The sequence below is a fragment of the Sturnira hondurensis genome, unplaced genomic scaffold (assembly GCF_014824575.4).
Source record: "Sturnira hondurensis isolate 20B ecotype Veracruz unplaced genomic scaffold, ASM1482457v3 Scaffold0018728, whole genome shotgun sequence".
In the NCBI taxonomy this organism is placed as follows: Eukaryota; Metazoa; Chordata; class Mammalia; order Chiroptera; family Phyllostomidae; genus Sturnira; species Sturnira hondurensis.
Genome location: NW_028091359.1, coordinates 19,417,951 through 19,434,933, shown reverse-complemented (window position 1 = coordinate 19,434,933; position 16,983 = coordinate 19,417,951). Strand labels below are relative to the sequence as shown.

Genomic DNA, 16,983 nt, shown 5'->3' with positions numbered 1-16,983 from the left:
GCTGGACAGTTGGCTGCCTCTGGCTGAGGTCAGTGACAGCCCTCATGCCCGCGTGTTTGGCAGCCAAGTGGAGCCCAGTGACGCCAGACAGGGGGGTGGAGCCTGGGTTGGGCACTGGGGAGGGCTTGACGAAAGTGACCACTTACAGCCTTGGCCCTTGGCTTCTGGACGCCTGGCTGGAGGTCAGCTGGCTTCCTGTGACCTTGGGACTTGCACAGGATAGGGCCCAGAGCACCCAGGGTGCTGTCTCCTCCCACACTGTTTTCCTTACTCGCTCCTCCCCTATCGCTTCTACCCCACCCTCTACTGACCTAAACTGCTTCCTGGGTGGGAACTGTTTGGCTTTTTCCTGCACCAGTGAGGGTTGGTCGGGTGACTCGCAGCCCTTGGCCTTCGGGGTATATGGAGCCCAGGAGGGCGGCGCCTGGGGGGCAGAGCTGGGGGCCTCCAGTGGCCACGGGGGTGGAGACGGCCGCGGAGCTCGTGTACCATCTAGCGGGGGCCCTGGGCACTGAGCTGAAGGAGCTAGCACGCCGCTTCGGGCCAGAGGCCGCAGCGGGGCTCGTGCCTCTCGTGGTACGGGCGCTGGAGCTACTGGAAAAGGCTGCGGTGGGGCCCGCCCCCGACTCGGTGAGTCACTGTCCACTCTCTCTGCCACCTGCGGGGCTGGCGGGGACCTAACCCTGAGGGCTCGGACTCCCCAGCTGCAGGTGTCGGCGCTGCAGGCCGAACTGGAGCTGCAGCGGCTGCGCGAGGAGAACGAGCGCCTCCGCAGAGAGTTGTGCCATGGTCCACAGCGTGAGTATGGAGTGTGGCCCAGCCGAGGGATGGGGTGGGGGTGTGGGGGAGGCTCAGAGCCTACTTCCCGCGGGCCGCCGCTAAGACTACCCCTTCCTCAGAGGAGCGTGCTCTGCTGCGGCAGCTCAAGGAGGTGACCGATCGACAGCGGGACGAACTCCGGGCATACAACCGTGACTTGCTGCAGCGCAGCCAGGAGACGGAGGCGGTAAGGGCTCCGGCATGCAACAGTGTGGGGCGGGGCTCCCTCAGTGCCTCGCCCACCAGCCCTATCATTTGCTCTGCCCAGTTGCAGGAGCAGCTGCAGCGCCTCCTGCTGGTGAATGCAGACTTGCGGCACAAGCTGGCCGCTGTGCAAACCCAGCTGCGCGCCGCATGGGACCGTGAGAGCGAGCGGGAGCCGCCACGTGAAGGGGCCGTGGAACTGGCTCAGCAGCAGGCACAGGAACAGTCCGGGGGTCCTGGGTGTGAGAAGAGGCGGGAGCCCCAGCGGCTGACTGCCGAAGCAGAAGTCCCAAGGACCCAGGAGGACCTGGTCAGTGCCCCTTCCCAGTACTGACAGCGTCTGGCACTTGGTGGGCACTCAAGAAAGGTTTGCTGTGCTGCGTAGCGGGTCCAGTAGGAAGTTGGAAGGTGGCACACAAGTATGTCCCCCACCCAGACTCTTTCCCACTCTCCTCTAGGGCATTCCGTCATCTGTTGTAGCGCCATTGTCTTTCAAGTCTCCCTGCCAGTCACTCCCTCTGGCATTCCTGTGACAACCCAGGGGCAGAGAAGCGCCAACCAAGGCAGCCCTCTGACCAAGCCACCCTTTGCAGGAGGATGCCCCGCAGCAGCCACCGTGTCCCTCCAACGTGGGGCAGTGCGGCTTCAGTCGAGAGGAGCTTGAGCAGATCCTCCAGGAGCGGAATGAGCTCAAAGCCAATGTGTTTCTGCTGAAGGAGGAGTTGGCCTATTTCCAGCGGTGAGGGCACTGGGCAGGAGCTAGGAAGCTGAGGGGCTCCAGTCACACCTGTTCCTGGGCCTCATTCAGGTCACCTGCCTCATTCTTTGGCTCAGTGCCATGTACTAGGCACGGTGCTGGGCACTGGGAGGACATGAATCACACAGCTCCTGCCCTCACGGAACTTCACCCAAATGAGGGAGGGGCAGAACAAAGGGTCACTAGGGGCAGTGACACCTAAACTAAGGTTTGGGGGCTGTTAGTAAGGCAAAGTCTTTCAGAAAAAGGGTTCTTTGGTGTGAGACTACTGTTGGCAACCCTGTCACTTTTCCCCTGCCCTTCCCCCCGCCCTGTAGGGAGCTGCTCACAGACCACAGGGTCCCTGGGCTTCTGGTGGAAGCCATGAAGGTGGCTGTCAGGAAGCAGCGGAAGAAGATCAAGGCCAAGATGTTAGGGACCCCAGAGGAAGCAGAGAGCAGGTAAGTCCCTGCCTCCATTCTCACCGAGCCAGCCCTGCGCGGCATCCTGCTGAGCCTAATGGCCCAGCTGGTCTTGCTCTCATCCTGCCTAGCGTCTCTTAAGTCTGCTGACCTACTCTGTGTCCCCCCGTTTAGCTGGCTGACCCAGCCTGGCTATCTTTTGAGTCTTTTGTCTCAGGCTGAACCTATCGCCGCAGACTAGTCACCCCTTGAACCTACCACTCTAGTCTAGCAGCGTTTGAACTCCCTAACCCGGCCTGGTTACCTCCCGAGCCTATTTTACAGCCTGCCCTGCAGAGTCCGTGGCTCCGGCTGGTCACCCCGAGCCTGCTGTCCTGAGCCTGCCACCCCTTTCCCTGGATCTCCCGCTCTGTGCTCGCTCTGCCTCCTGCTGAGGAGCCCTGCTAGTGCTGTCTCTCCACACTCACTTTTCGGTTCCCTGTCCTGGCTGTGTCTGTTGGTTCTCAGAGGGGAAAGACTGTAGCGGCGGGGCCTCCATAGGAGGCCCGAAGGACTGGGTTCCAAGAGCTTCTGGGCTGGTGAGCACATGGCAACGCGAGGCTAATGACGGGCCTGCAGAGGGCATGGAAGCCCCATGCCTTTCCCCACACCTTGCCCTGTGCTTCTTTTCCAACTGCCTATTCCTGAGGTCTATTCTTATATAATACATCTTATATAATAATCTAGTAAAGAAAAAAATAAGAAGACTATAACTACAGCTTTGTCAGGGGCCCACTGTCCATCAGCCTATGAAATGAAAGTCTCAAGATATCCTTCCTCTCCCCAGTGTCTCCTCTCCAGACTCAGGGGTTGTGTTGTCACTCTGTCCTCCCCTGCCTGCTCCTGGGGGCGGCACAAAGCTGACCACAGCTGTACTCCCGTTGTCCCTTTTGGCCTTGGTCAGTGACCCTCGCCTCTTTCCTCTGCCTTAGTGATGATGAGGATGGCTCATGGCTCCTGCTCTCCAGCCACAAGGGAGACCACCCCCCACCTCCCGATTCCAGAATACAGAGTTTGTATGTCGGGGGAGGAGGAAGGGCAAAAGTGGTGGTGAAGAGGGCGCCCCACCTTGTTCCTTTCAGCGTCCCTGCCCTATGCCCTGGCGCTCAGCCTGCTGTCCTGGGCTCTGAGCGCGCCCCTCCCCTCTGCTTCTCTGGCCCTGGCCCCCTCACGTCCCCACTACCTCACACTGCCCTTCTTTCCTTCTGTGTCCCCATTCTCACCGTCCCCTGTCCCCAGCCCATATCCTTGATCTCTCTGGCACCCAGGCTCAAAGTACCACTGGCTCTTCCCCCACAGCTTTGGCCAGTGTTATTGGGGTGAAGTGGAGGCCCCTGAAGCCAAGAGCAGCAGCACAGCTCCCAGCGAGCCAGGGGGAGAAGGAGAGACCCCACAGCGGCCCCACTTGGGGCTTCCGGGCAGCTCCTGACCAGCCCTGCTCTGCTCTGGATGAACACCTTTGTCTGGGGGGCTCAGGTGCCCCAGAGGCCTGACTTTGGAGTCTGACTGTGGGTGGATGTGCGACCTCAAACGAGGACCAGGCTCCCTGCTTCCCAGCCTTCCCAGGCTCTTTCCCAATCTCAGCCTGACCCAGGGCAGGGCTGGGAGCTTAGCCTCTCTTCCTTCCTGGTCTCCCTGAGCTGAGCCACCATGGTCAGGTAAAAGTGCTTCATCTCTGAGTCTCAGTTTCCCCATCCATGAAATGGAGAACTGACCACCTACCTCCCAGAGATTTGCACAGATGGCCTAAGCTAATGTAATAAAGTTACTGCCCATGATACCCAGAAACTGTTCCATGTCTGTCTGTCACTGGTCTGCCCGCCCCCCCACACCCATCCTGCTTGGCCGGGGGTGAGGGTGGGCTGAGGCCGCCTCACAGGGTCTCCTTGGTTGTCACTGGGTGGGGAGGCTTCTCCCAGCTTGGGCCTCACTGAGGATACGGCCTAATGGGAAACTATAGCTGCCCCCCCTCACCACATCCCCTCACCTGTTCCCAATACCCTATGACTTACAGCTTCATCTCCCCCCTCCAGATTAAAACCAGCCCCTTACGCCCCAACTTGGCACCGGCACTGGCCCTCATTTCCCTTTCATTTCTCTAGGATCGCCAGTCGCCCCAGCACCTTTGTGCCCACCCTCTCAGGGAGGTGCCTCAGGGCAGCCCGCCCCTCCCGCCTGGTTTCCTCAGGAAAAGCCTTGGGAGGAAACAGGGAGGGGGTTGGGAGCTGTGGGGGCCAGACTAACTCCAACCCGATCACTGCACTGGCTGCCATGGGGCCCCTGCTGCTGCTCCCACTGCTACTGCTCTGGACTCGGGGGACCCAGGGGTCTGAGCTGGACCCTAATGGGCAGCATGTCTGCCAGGCCAACAGGTGGATATTGTGGGAGTCTGATGGGGGGTGGGTGGCCAAACTGGTGTTGAGGCCTGGGGGGGGAGGAGGAAGTGAGGGAAGAGGTCATGGGGCTGAAGGGAGGGTGGCTTGGGAAGAGCCGGGGTCGGGGGTGGACAGGACTGTCTGGAAAGGCCAGGGAAGGAGAGGGAAATGGTTGGAGTCAGTGGGGCTGCGACTCACCGCTAGGCCTGCCCGATGGGCCGAGGCAGCCTCCCTCATCTCAGCCAGAGAGAGTGAAGCACCTTTGAAACCAAGCGGCACCCCTGCTGACCCCTCTCTGCCCCACAGCCCCTCTGCCGAGCTCCAGTGCTGCCCAGGCTGGAGGCAGAAAGATCAAGAGTGCACCATCCGTGAGTAGCCGAGACAACAACCCCCACCCCTCCTGGGGCCTGTTTCCCCTCCTGAGCCCGGGAACTAGAGTCCCTCCTGTGGCACACACACCCAGCCCTGAGGGGAGCCAGGGGCCAGTGAGAGGGCAGAAGATCCCCTGGTCGAGCCCCAGTCTTTTTGACCCGGGTGGGGTGTTTTTCAGCCATCTGCGAGGGGCCCGACGCCTGCCGGAAAGACGAAGTATGCGTGAAACCAGGCCTCTGTCGGTGCAGACCTGGATTCTTCGGGGCCCAGTGCAACTCCCGTGAGTCCTGAGTCTCGCCCAGGGGATGAGGTTGCTGGGCAAGCCTAGGAGAGCAGGGAGGATCGTCATGACCTTAGAACAGCAGGGCCAGAGCCTCCTAAGCTGAGGACATTGAGGCCCAGGGACAGGAAGTGACACTCCTGGGAGATGCCCTGACTCATCTGGTTTTTACTTGTACCAGAAAGCCCTATGCACAGTGTCAGTTCTGGGCCCTTCACTTTCCTTTTCAACTCAGAAAACTTTCTGGACATTCCTGTTAATTGCAAAATGGATGCATTCTTGGTCTCCCCAACATATACCTGTACATGGCGGTGGGGGCCGGGGGGCGGCGGAAGGAAGGCCCTGGCCAGGCTGTCTGCCCTCTCTGGCAGAAATAAGAGCATGGGAAGGGGGTTGGTGGGCAGGATAACCAGAGGGTAGCCGTCAGGAAGGGGTTGAGGGAGACCCTGGGAGGAAATGTGGCTGCTTCTCCTGCAACCCTGATGGGCAGCATCCAGGCCTTCCCTGGGCCCAGCGCATCTCCAGCACAGTGGAGGAGCCCAGTGGGAGGGAGGAAGGGGCATGAATGAAGCCCCTACACACACACACACACTTCTGTGTGACTCTGGGCAAGCCCCTTCCCTACTCAGCATCTTTAAGTGTGCTGAGGAACGTGAAGTGGGAGGCTGGGTCACTGCTGAGGGCTTTTGTAGTTCAGAGTCTGGAGCAGGAAGTGAGCTTTGCACCCGGAGGATATGATGCCAGATGTTCCAGGGGTCTGTTCCTGGCTCTTGGAGGATGGGCCTGGCGCCCCTCTTTATTGTGGGAGGGGCCCCAGAGCCTGCATCCGTGCCAGGCCTGAGCCCACTGACCCCCTTCCGTCTCTCCCCCACCCCTCCATTCTCTGCCCAGCAGGCTGCCCAGGCCAGTACTGGGGACCCGACTGCCGTGAGAGCTGTTCCTGCTACCCCCACGGCCAGTGTGAGCCTGTCACTGGTGTGTGCCGCTGCCAGGCCAACCGCTGGGGCAGCCACTGCGAGTTCGAGTGCTCTTGCAGCCCTCATGGGCGTTGCGACCCGAAGACTGGGGCCTGCTACTGCGAGCCCGGCTGGTGGTCGACCAAGTGCCACCACCGGTGCCAATGCAACAAAGTGGGGGCGCGCTGTGATCAGAACACCGGCTCCTGCCTGTGCGAGGCGGGCTGGTGGGGCCGCCGCTGCAGCTTTCCCTGCGATTGCAATGGCTCGCCTTGTGCGCAGGAGTCGGGCCGCTGCGTCTGCCGACCTGGCTGGTGGGGCCGCGAGTGCCGGCAGCAGTGTGAGTGCCTGCGCGGCTTCTGCAGCCCAGCCTCGGGCCAGTGCGCCTGTCCGCCCGGCTTCCGCGGCGCGCGTTGCGAGCTGCCCTGCCCGGCGGGCCGCTACGGGATGCAGTGCAGCCACAGGTGAGCGAGGCAGGCTGGCGGGGGGCAAGGGGTACTGGGGCGCAGTGGGAGAGAGGTAGAGGGAGTGAGAAGGGCAGGAGGGAGAAAGCGGCGCGGTGCTCTCCATACCAATCTACAAGGGAAGGATGGAAGCTGGGATAAAAGACTCTCAATGCCCCGAAGTCCAGCCTCCCACTCACTCCCTTTTCATCCGATTACCGTTAACAACAACAAAATACTAATATAGCAAGTAATATAGGAATATGATTACTAGTATGCTAAGAAGTGGGTAAGGAACGAATCACGAGACAGAATGATTGCTCAGTCCCTTTGAGATGAAATGACTTTCAAACTTTGACCAGCTCCGCTCACAATAATACAAACGTTTTACGTCCCACTTAACACACACCCATATATGTACACATATCACTGAAGTAAAAAGCTTAACCAGACAGCACATTTGTCTTTGCTACACATACATATGTGATTATAACATGCGTCGTTATACTCTAATGCTTTCTAGTCTCTCTCTCCCCCCTGCCTTTTTTTTTTTTTTAATGCTGGTCCAGAAATGCTAAAGTGATTTTAGGAACCTCCCTCTTCCTCCGCTAATGAGTCTAATCAAAGTGTATGATTTCAGATAATTAAGTATCTGAGGGAGAGACTTCAAGTAACTGTTAAGGATCAATAAAACATTAAGAAGATAGGAACCTAATTGGAAAACTTGCTAAGAGAGTAAATCTTAAGTGTTCTCATCACAAGGGAAAAAATTTTTCTTTCTTTTTATTTATTTTTTATCTCTATATGAGGTAGTGGGCGTTAACTAACTCCTGGTGACCCTGGGACCCAGGGACCCAGGGAAGGATGAGTCCTGGAATGGGGGGTTAGGAGGAGAGGTCTGGAACTCTCTAGAGTCTGTGGAGATAAGTTGTCCAGCCTCTTTGTAGCACACTGTGGGGAAGCTGAAGCTCAGACCTGCCTCAGTGACTTAGCTGGGACCTGGGTGCTCTCCAGGTCCCCTGGAGGCTTGGGTGGGCACTCCATCCATTTGGCCTGAGCAATTCCTGTGAACTTCTCTTCCCAGCTGTGGCCACTGCAAGCAGAATGAGCCATGCTCTGCAGACACGGGCAGCTGCGAGTCCTGTGAGCCCGGCTGGAACGGGACCCAGTGCCTCCAGCCCTGTCCACCTGGCACCTTTGGCGAGAGCTGTGGGCAGCAGTGCCCCCACTGCCGTCTGGGGGAGGCCTGTCAGCCAGACACTGGGCACTGTCAGAGCTGTGACCCTGGCTGGCTGGGGCCCAGGTAAGGGGCCGGCCTGCTCAGGTTGAGGTGCATCTTCCTTCAGGATCCCCACCCCAGCTGCTCCCTCTGGGATAGGCGTCCCTTTTCCCAAACACACACTCACACAGCCCTCTGAGGCCTGCCACATGGCAGAGTGAGAGGAGAGAGATGGACACTGATGAGGCCCTGAGCAGGGTTCTCTTCTGGCTCCCTGCCACTCAGGCTGCCTGCCCTCTCCTCCCTCTCCTTCCTCCCCTCCCTCCAGGGATCTCTGGTCTGTCACCTGTTGGGTTTGGTCCCAGCTTCAAGGCCCTGTTTGTACCTGAGCTTCACTGCTGAGGACCCACAGTTGGGTTCCTGAGTCCAGAAGCACGGGGGAAGATGGGCAGGGCCCCATTCAAAGTCTTGCCTCGCCTCAGGTGTGAAGACCCCTGCCCGAGTGGCACCTTCGGGGAGGGCTGTGGCTCGACCTGCCCCGTCTGTGTTCAGGGAGCTTGTGACGCTGCAACTGGGGAGTGTGTCTGCAACGCTGGCTACTGGGGACCCAGGTGAGGACTGGGGCCCTGACAGAGAAGCAGGGGTCTCAGTCAGGCCTCTGTGAAATATGTTTCCTTGCCTTCCCTTCCTGGGCTTCTCCACCTCCCATGGGCCCCTGCAGCATCCTCATTACTGAGGAGTTATTCTTCCTGTTGTGGGGTCTGCATCTTCCAAAGGAGGGCCAGCGTAATTAATGCTTCGTGTAGAAGGCCTGGCTCCCGGCCTAGCTGGGGAAGTTATTTAGGGGTAGGGCTCCAAACCCCATTGTGGTTTACCTAAGGGCTTAAGGTAGGAAGCCCTAACCCATGTCAGTGTCTCCAGTATCTGGTTTTCCAGCTATGGGACTGAATCTAGTATAACATGGAAGAGACCCTATTTTATAGAGGAGAGGACCAAGGCCCAGAGAGGTAGCGGCAGGGCCGGAACTGGCTCGAACTTCCAGGCTCCGAGGATGTCTCTGCATGCCATTGGCATCTTGCTTAGTTCATACTGCAGGTGGGTGGGTAAGGGGTGAGAATTGTAAGTGGACTCTGCCTGAGGATTACAGCTGGGGCTGGATGCCACGGGACAGCTTATGGGTGGTGTCCCTGGAAGATGGGTTTAGGGGCTGAGGGATTCTCCCAACGCTGTCAGGGGTGCTGGCTATGTGGCTCAGAGGCAAGAGGGGTCTGCCAGGCTCCATCTAGGGAGATCTGAACAGCTGGGGTGGAGAGCAGTGCCCAGAAACCTGCCTTCCCCTCCCCCTGCCCACCTCCATCCCTTCTCACCAGCCTGTCTCCTTGTCACCCCCCAGCTGCAATGCTTCCTGCCCATCTGGCTTCCATGGAAGCAACTGCTCTGTTCCCTGTGAATGCCCAGAGGGACCCTGCCACCCTGTCTCTGGGGCCTGCCAGCTGGGTAAGATGGGAAGGAGGGTGCAGGTACAGTAACCAGGGAAAGATTGGCCCTTTACGTGGGCTCCAGAAGCTCATCATTTCCCAGGGGGGGCTGAGCCCACTTCAGAGACATTCCCTATGCCTGAAATCTGTATGAATGCTTTAGGGTCCCCTGAAGATGTGACAGAGTCTGTTCCCTGGGAAACCAGGCTAGCACCCAGAAAATGAGCAGGTAGGGGGCTGGACACTGGGATGTGCATCAGTCATGAGAACTAGGGGCAAAGGCTTGGGGAACAGACCATGGACCATCAGAACAGGACAGACCAGCAGGGTGGCTGCCTGGAGGAGGGGGCCTCCAGGTTGAACAGATTCTATGTCTCTCAGAAGAGGGACCCACAGGTGGAAGACTCTGGGGAGGAGGCAGCTCAGCTAGAGATGTATGGGAGACAGGAAGGCCTTGACTATTTCACTGTTGCTCAACCCTGCCCCCCCACCCTCTGCCCCAGGGTCTCACAGCCAGGATGCAGCCCTCATTGCCGGCATCCTTGTGCCTCTGCTGCTGCTCCTCCTGGGCTTCGCCTGCTGTGCCTGCTGCTGCTGGGCTGCCCGCTTGGACCCCAAGGACAGGTGAATGCTGGTTTTCCTTTTATGGGTGGGGAAGGGCTGGCCTTGTCACGCACTTAGGTCAGAGTGAATGGGGTAGTGGGCAGTGGCCCTGGCCTAGAGACATTAGGTCAGCTGCTTGCCATCCTCAAAAGCCTTGAGTGGGAGTCACATGAGCAGGGACACCAGGCTGGGGAAACTCCAACCCACAGCACAAGGCTGAGGGTTTGCTAACTAAAGGCGCCAGAGGAGGAGGGTGCAAAGGCAAAAGCAGCAGGCAGCTCTGGGCAGGGAGCAGAAGAGACCAGGCCTCACCCCCCTGAGAAGGAGAGTAACATACGAGGCAGTGGGCAGGCAGAGAACGTGGCTTTCCCAGAGGAGAAGAGGAAGAACTTGGGCTTGTGACCCGCTACCGACTGTTGCTCCCAAGGGGTTTGTCTTTCATAAAATCTCATCACATTTCTCTGCTCCTTGGAGACTCACCACAGTACGGAGGTTGGGAGTGGGGGGTGTGGGGGCCGGAGGATTAGCAGAGGATGGAGGACACTGATAAGGTGACTCGGCTGGTCACTGGTAGTTTGAGCCCTGTGTTCTGGACTCCTTGTCTGGTGCTCTCATAGTTCGTGCACTAACCCTTGAGTATGTCCTCCCATGTGCTGACCTAGTAGCCTGTCCCCTGGGGCACAGAGCTGGCGGGGAGAAGGGCCCCTCACGTGAGGACCAGGATGTGTGCAAAGGCTGTCGGGGACAAAGCAGTCACTCCCAGTGTAGGGGTGAGGCCAAGGGCAGGCTCTCTGGAGGTGCTGTCACTTCCAGAAAGCCAGGTGAGCTGGCACTCAGCTGGGGTGATGACAGCGCATAACTGCATTTTGGGGAACCCCACCTGGTGCCTGGTGTTATGTGGGGTCCTGAAAAAAGCTCTGATAGATCGTAGTTGTCCCCATTTTACAGATGAGGTAACTGAGGCCTGGAAAGCTAGTTTGGGCAGTTTCTACACCAGGTCTGTTGGACTTTAGAGCCACGCCGCCCTCCGTGGCAGGCCCAGATCTCCGGTTTGGTGAGGGACTAGGGCAGTCCTGGCCCTTTTCTTCTGCTACCGTCCTACCCCAACCAGGGGTCTCTCACACTGACCATCCTCCTCAGGGCAGCGAGAGATGGAGCTGCTGTGTCCAGGATGAAGCTCCAGGTCTGGGGGGCACTGACCAGCCTGGGCTCCACACTGCCCTGCAGTTCCCTCAGCAGCCACAAGCTTCCCTGGGTGACAGGTAGGTGAGCGCTGAGAGTTGGGGGCTGGAATGGGGCACGGCTTCCCATCAGGCTCTGCGCCTGACTTGGATCCCCCTGCAGTCTCCCACCACGACCCGGAGATCCCCTTCAACCACAGCTTCATCGAGCCGCCCTCTGCTGGCTGGGCTTCGGATGATTCCTTCTCTTCTGATTCCGCGTCTGGAGAGGAGGACGAGGGTCCTGCCTATTGCGTGCCTCCCCAAGAAGGTAGCCCCCTCCAGCCTCCTGGGTCACCTTCAAATCCTGCTTGGGTGTCTGGGAATCCTTCTGACCCCTTCGTCCTATAGAAATAACCATCCCTTACTTCTATAAAGTGTACAAACTTTTACTGTGGTATATAAAATGGAAACAAGATAGATTCCCATCTTTACCCAACTTCTAGTCTGGTGGGTGGTCCTCAGACACTTACAGGATAGAGTGACACACGCTTTGATGGAGGACGTACGGGGGAGGCTGTAATCCAGCTGGGTCAGGGCAGACAGAGGTCAGGGAAGATGTCTCAGGGCTTGTGATTTTGGAGTTGAGTCTAGCAGAATTAGGAGTTAGCCCAGTGACAGGGAGAGGTGGCCATGGTGTGTCAGAAAGAGGGAACAGGGCACATACATGAAGGCCCAGAGGTGAGAGAAGCTGGTTAGAGTATGTATGGCTTTAGGTCAGAGTAGGGAAGGAGGGAGGAGAGAAAAGAGTGTAGAGGAAGTAGTGTCTGTTGGGTAGGCCCTGCCCTGCCTCTCTGCATCCTCACCCCCTGACCTCCCCCATTTTTGAGGCCTCCCAGAAGATACTGACCTGGATAAGCCAGATGGGACAGGGTGGCCAACCTGTTAGCTTTGGCCAAGCTCTTCTGTCTCTTCTACCAGGTATAGTCCCTGTAGCCCAAGCAGAGTCGCCAGAGGCCAGCCTGGTTGGAGGTCCCTTCCCTCTCCCTGAGGATGCCTCCACACCATTCGCCATCCCGCGCACCTCCAGCCTAGCACGGGCCAAGCGACCATCGGTCTCTTTTGCTGAAGGCACCAAGTTTGCACCGCAGAGTTGCCGGAGCTCAGGGGAGCTCTCCAGCCCACTCCGAAAGCCCAAGCGGCTCTCCCGGGGGCCCCAGCCAGGCCCTGAAAACCAGGAGGCAGAGGAGTCCACTGGCCCTGAGCAAGCAGAAAGGGACAAAATGCCTCCTGGAGCTGCCAGTCCCAGGGATTCAGCCATTGGCCACCGCCGGCTTCCATTTGGTGGCAGGACAGTGGCTGAGCGCGTGGAAGCCATTGAAGGCAATGTCCAGGAAAGCTCAGGTTCTATAACCACGATTTACATGCTGGCAGGGACACCCCAGGAATCTGAGGGTCCGGTCCGGTCTGTCCTCCGCCGTTTTGGTAGCTTCCAGAAAGGCCAGGCAGGGCCCAAGGTCAAGAGTGCCATCCCCAAGCCTCCACGTCGGGCACTGAGCCGGAACAAGGGCAGCTCCGGGGTGGCCCCTGGCTCTGCCAGTCTGAGCCCTGGCTCAGCAGCAAATGAGGAGCTCGCTGGGGCCTTGGAGTCTGCAGGAACCGGGCCAGAGGAAGTGGTCAGGGGGACAAGGGATGGCATCAAGAGCTCAGGGAGGGTCCGGGAGCCAGCCCCCAAGGATGGTCCCCCAGAACAGGAGCCCCAGAAGCTGGCTGATGAGGAAGGGCAGGGGGAGCCCCAGTATGAGAATGTTGCACCCATGTCTGGGCCACCAGAGCCCTGAGGACCGTGAATTTGGGGAGTGGGAAGACTGAATGGGGAGCTAGGGACCCAAACTGCCCTTGCATCAGATTGTTTTGTGTTGAAAAAAGGCCCCAGGGCCAGGAAAGACCTACCAGGCCCTCTGGCCGTCTGTGGGGAAACGTTCGGAGGTAGAGGCCTCCTGGCTGTGGGCCCTGGCAGCACCCTGGACGGTCTGGAGAGTCTGGGCGGAGGCCCCACGGGACGGGGTTAGGAAGGGGGAAGAGACAGGGGCTTTTTCTGTTGTCCTGGTCTGTTTGCCCCAAAAGGCCATTCTTTGCTTCATTTACGAAATATTTTTCTGAAATGGGAAACAACCTAAATATTTGAAGATTGGTTAAAGTTTTTTGTTTTTTTTAAAAAATAGGTTCCTAACCAGCCATGAAAGATTATGTTGTGCGAGAACATTCAGTATGGGGGACAGGGGAGAGTGTCCATGCTATACCGTTAAGTGCAAAACTAAGTGTTCTTTTTATAAATTACATTTCTTTTTGCGTCAGGATACATGTTTAGGATTCTTCCTTTTGTGTATATTTTGTGATTGTTTTACAAACTTTTTTTAAAAAAGATGTAAGTGCATAAAGTTTTAAAGGAAAGGTGTCAAATGACATTTTTCTCTCAGATGAGATTGATCTTTTTAAACTTCTGTATAACTTGCAAATATTTTACAGTGACTGTTTTTTACTTTTTCACTAGATTGACTTTTTTTTCAAGCAATATTCTTTGTTAAAAATAAATAGGACTCACATCACAGACATGTATGGAGTAAAAATGAGATTTCCCTCCTCCCCAGAGGAGGCTGGGGGACCAGGGAGGGGCCAGGTTTACTTTCCACTGAGTGCCTTTTGGTCTCGTTCTGAACCAGTTCCATACGGACTTGCCGGGTCGGGGAATAAGGGCAGCTTCCCTCCTGCCCCAGTGCTGTGTCTCGTGAACAGCTCAGATGCTTCCTTTCAGATGTTTTTCTGTGCTTGCGAAAACAAAAGAGCATACTGTTCTGCAATTTGCTTTTACTTAACAATACGTCCTGGGTATCTTATGGTGTCAGTAAACAGACAGCTACCTCTTTTTACAAAAAATGGCTACGTGAAAATCCATCATGTGGAAAGAACACAGGTTATTTAAACTGTTCCTACGTATGGGGACTTGGGTTGTTTCTAATTGTTCTGATACAATAAATGATGCAGCATACAACTTTGTCCATGTTTCTTTTTATATTTGTGCAAGTTTTTTTTTTTTGTACAAGAGATTCCTGGGAGTGAAATCGCTGAGTTATGGAGAACATTAAACATCTGTGTACTTGTTCCAAACTGCCCTCCAAAAAAGTTGTATGGTTTCCGTATTCTCGCAAATTATGGGGTATCTATTTCCTTACACCTAATCTGATAAGTTTTAAATGGCATCTCATTATTTTAGGGTAATAAAAATAAAGTAGTAACAGGTCAAAACTTTTTTCATGGGTAATTTTTAAAATTTTTATTTTATTTTTAGAGAGAGGGGAAGGAGAGAGGGTGAGAAACATCAATGTGTGGTTTCCTCCTGCATGACACCCACTGGGGAACTGGCCTGCAACTCCTGAATGTGCCCTGACTAGGAATTGAGCCAGTAACACTTTGCTTCATTGGCCAGCACTCAATCCACTGAGCCACACCAGCCAGGGCAGATGACTCATTTTTATTGAGAACTAGTTTTAGGGAAAGGTAAAACTATGAAAAAATTAAAACCTTTGAACAGATTTAAAAAATTATTTTTGCTTTTTAAGCAAAAAAATAGTATTAAAATCTGAATTTCGAGTGCGTTACTCACCTTGACTCTCAGCTTATCAGGGACAGTAACCGGGACCCTGTGTTTACCTATTGCCTGTGCCTGCTTGACCCACAGCCATGCATAAGTGCATCTCCATCCACATGGGCCAGGATGGTGTCCAGATTGGCAGTGCCTTCTGGGAGCTCTACTGCCCGCAACATGACATCCAGCTTGATGGCCAGATGACAAATGACAAGACAACTGTCAGGGGAGAGATGACTCCACATCTTCAGTGAGGCAGGTGCTGGCAAGCAGGTGCCCAAGGTAGTGGTTATAGACCTGGAATCCAGTTATTAGTGACTTCACACCCGTACCTGCTGCCAGCCCTTCCACCCTAAGCAGCTCATCACAGGCAAGGAAGATGCCGCCCAGTAACTATGTCTGTGGACACTACACCACTGGCAAGGAGATAATTGACCTCGTGTTGGACTAAATTTGGAAACTGGCTGACCAGTGCACAGGTTTTCAAGTCTTCTTGGTTTTCCAGTTTGGTAGAACTGGCTCTGGGTTCTCTTTCTGGCTGATGGAATGTCTCTCTGTCAATTATGGCAATAAGACCAAGCTGGAGTTCCCCATTTACCCAGCCACCCGTTTCCACAGCTGTAGTGAAGGCCTACAACTCCATCCTCACCACCCACACCACTCTGATTGGGCCTTTGTGGTTGACAATCAGGCCATGTACATCTATCATAGAATCCTTGATATTGAGAGCCCAACCTACACTAACCTTCACAGCTTTATTAGTGAGATTGCGTCCTCCATCACTGCTTCCCTCAAGTTTGACGGAGCCCTAAATGTCAGCTGGACTGAATTCTAGACCATCCCTGCATCCACTTCCCCCTGGCCACATATGCCCATCATTTCTGCTGAGAAATCCTACCATGAACAGCTTTCTGTAGCAGAAATCACCAATGTATGCTTTCAGCCAGCCAACCAGATGAAGTGTGACCCTCGCCATAGTAAATACCTGGCTTGCTGCCTGTTGTAACATGATGATGCGGTTCCCAAAGATGTCAATGCTGCCATTACCACCACCAAGGTCAAGCACAGCATCCAGTGTGTGGACTGGTGCCTCACTGGCTTCAAAGTTGGCATTAATTACCAGCTTGACCCTGTGGAATCTGGTGGAGACCTCGCCAAAGCACAGCGAGCTGTGTGCAGGCTGAGTAACACCACAGCCATTGCTGAGGCCTGGGCTTGCCTGTCCCACACGGTTGACCTGATGTACACTGAGCATGCCTTTGTCCACTAGCATGTGAGTGAGGGCATGGAAGAAGCAAGGCTTGTGAGGACATGGCTGCCCTTGAGAAGGATCAGGAAGTTGGTATGAATTCTGTTGAGTGTGAGGAATACTACTATTTACCATTCCTTTCAGCTCTGCAACATGTCATCCTCAAAACTTCAGGTTCAACGGCTGACAGGCCTTAAAGCTTTTTGGTTAGATTTTCTTCGCTTTTACCTGTGATCATGTCTTTTTCATGCATACCTATATGATTTTCCCCTCATGTTTCAGAGTAAAGACACTGAAAAAGGAAAAAAACGTGAATTTCTATGATTGTTCTAAGATTGAACTTCTTTGCATATACTACTGGCTTTCCCTAATTTTCAATGAGGTGTTCATTTTTTCTCACTCATTTATATATTTCAAGGATATTAAAGATATATAACACAATCAGTGAGCAAAGAAAATGGAAAGTATTTTGGGGAGAGGTTAGGGAAGGCTTCCTGGAGGAGCTGAGTCCAAAAAGGGACTCTGAAGGCCAAAGGTGAGAGAAAAGCACGTGCGGGAACCACAGGCAATTCCCTATGACTGGAGCATCTAGGACCAGGCAGGCAACCAACCTCTATGGAGAAAGATGTGGGTGGGTAGGAAGGAGCCTGTGTTGGTCAGGTTGGAGAACTTGAATTTTAGCCTGCAGGACAAAGGGTAAAGGGTTTCTGACCAATTGTAGCAGACTTACAGAGGTCAGATTTCCATTTTCCATAGCTCACTGGAATGGGGCGGGGTGGAGAGATGGATTTCAGGGGCTGAGACTGGAGGCTGGATGAACAGAAAGGCAAATTAGGAGATATGGCTGTAATCGGTGGGGTGGAGAGGAAAAATAACAGCAGGTGTGACAGGATAGTTCATGGTGTCTAACTTCAATAAGTAGTCCTGTCAATATCTGAAAAAGAAAGGGAGGAACAATTTTGGAGAGAGCAATTTGAGAGAT

At 55.2% G+C, this 16,983-nt stretch overlaps 2 protein-coding genes and 2 pseudogenes across 3 annotated transcripts; all 4 read left to right on the top strand.

Annotated features, from left to right (window-relative positions):
* Positions 1-159: 159 nt before the first annotated feature.
* On the top strand, positions 160-4,008 carry RILP (Rab interacting lysosomal protein). Of its 2 annotated transcripts, XM_037070056.1 has the most exons (8): positions 164-630; positions 705-798; positions 900-1,006; positions 1,088-1,333; positions 1,617-1,762; positions 2,098-2,220; positions 3,153-3,236; positions 3,520-4,008. In XM_037070056.1, the coding sequence occupies exons 1-8, from the start codon at positions 403-405 to the stop codon at positions 3,647-3,649; spliced, it is 1,158 nt and encodes a 385-aa protein (XP_036925951.1). In that variant the 5' UTR covers positions 164-402; the 3' UTR covers positions 3,650-4,008. The 2 variants fall into 2 exon arrangements, with proteins under 2 accessions (XP_036925953.1, XP_036925951.1); XM_037070058.1 differs by lacking the exon at positions 3,153-3,236 and having other exon boundaries at positions 160-630.
* Positions 4,009-4,105: 97 nt separating this feature from the next.
* SCARF1 (scavenger receptor class F member 1) lies at positions 4,106-14,158 on the top strand. Its single transcript, XM_037070050.1, has 11 exons — positions 4,106-4,592; positions 4,902-4,963; positions 5,146-5,247; positions 6,142-6,667; positions 7,731-7,949; positions 8,348-8,476; positions 9,259-9,362; positions 9,847-9,967; positions 11,087-11,208; positions 11,291-11,437; positions 12,088-14,158. The coding sequence occupies exons 1-11, from the start codon at positions 4,492-4,494 to the stop codon at positions 12,945-12,947; spliced, it is 2,493 nt and encodes an 830-aa protein (XP_036925945.1). The 5' UTR covers positions 4,106-4,491; the 3' UTR covers positions 12,948-14,158.
* Positions 14,159-14,847: 689 nt separating this feature from the next.
* LOC119003606 (tubulin alpha chain-like) lies at positions 14,848-15,591 on the top strand (annotated as a pseudogene).
* An 8-nt stretch (positions 15,592-15,599) lies between these two features.
* On the top strand, positions 15,600-16,198 carry LOC119003597 (tubulin alpha chain-like; annotated as a pseudogene).
* Positions 16,199-16,983: the final 785 nt, after the last annotated feature.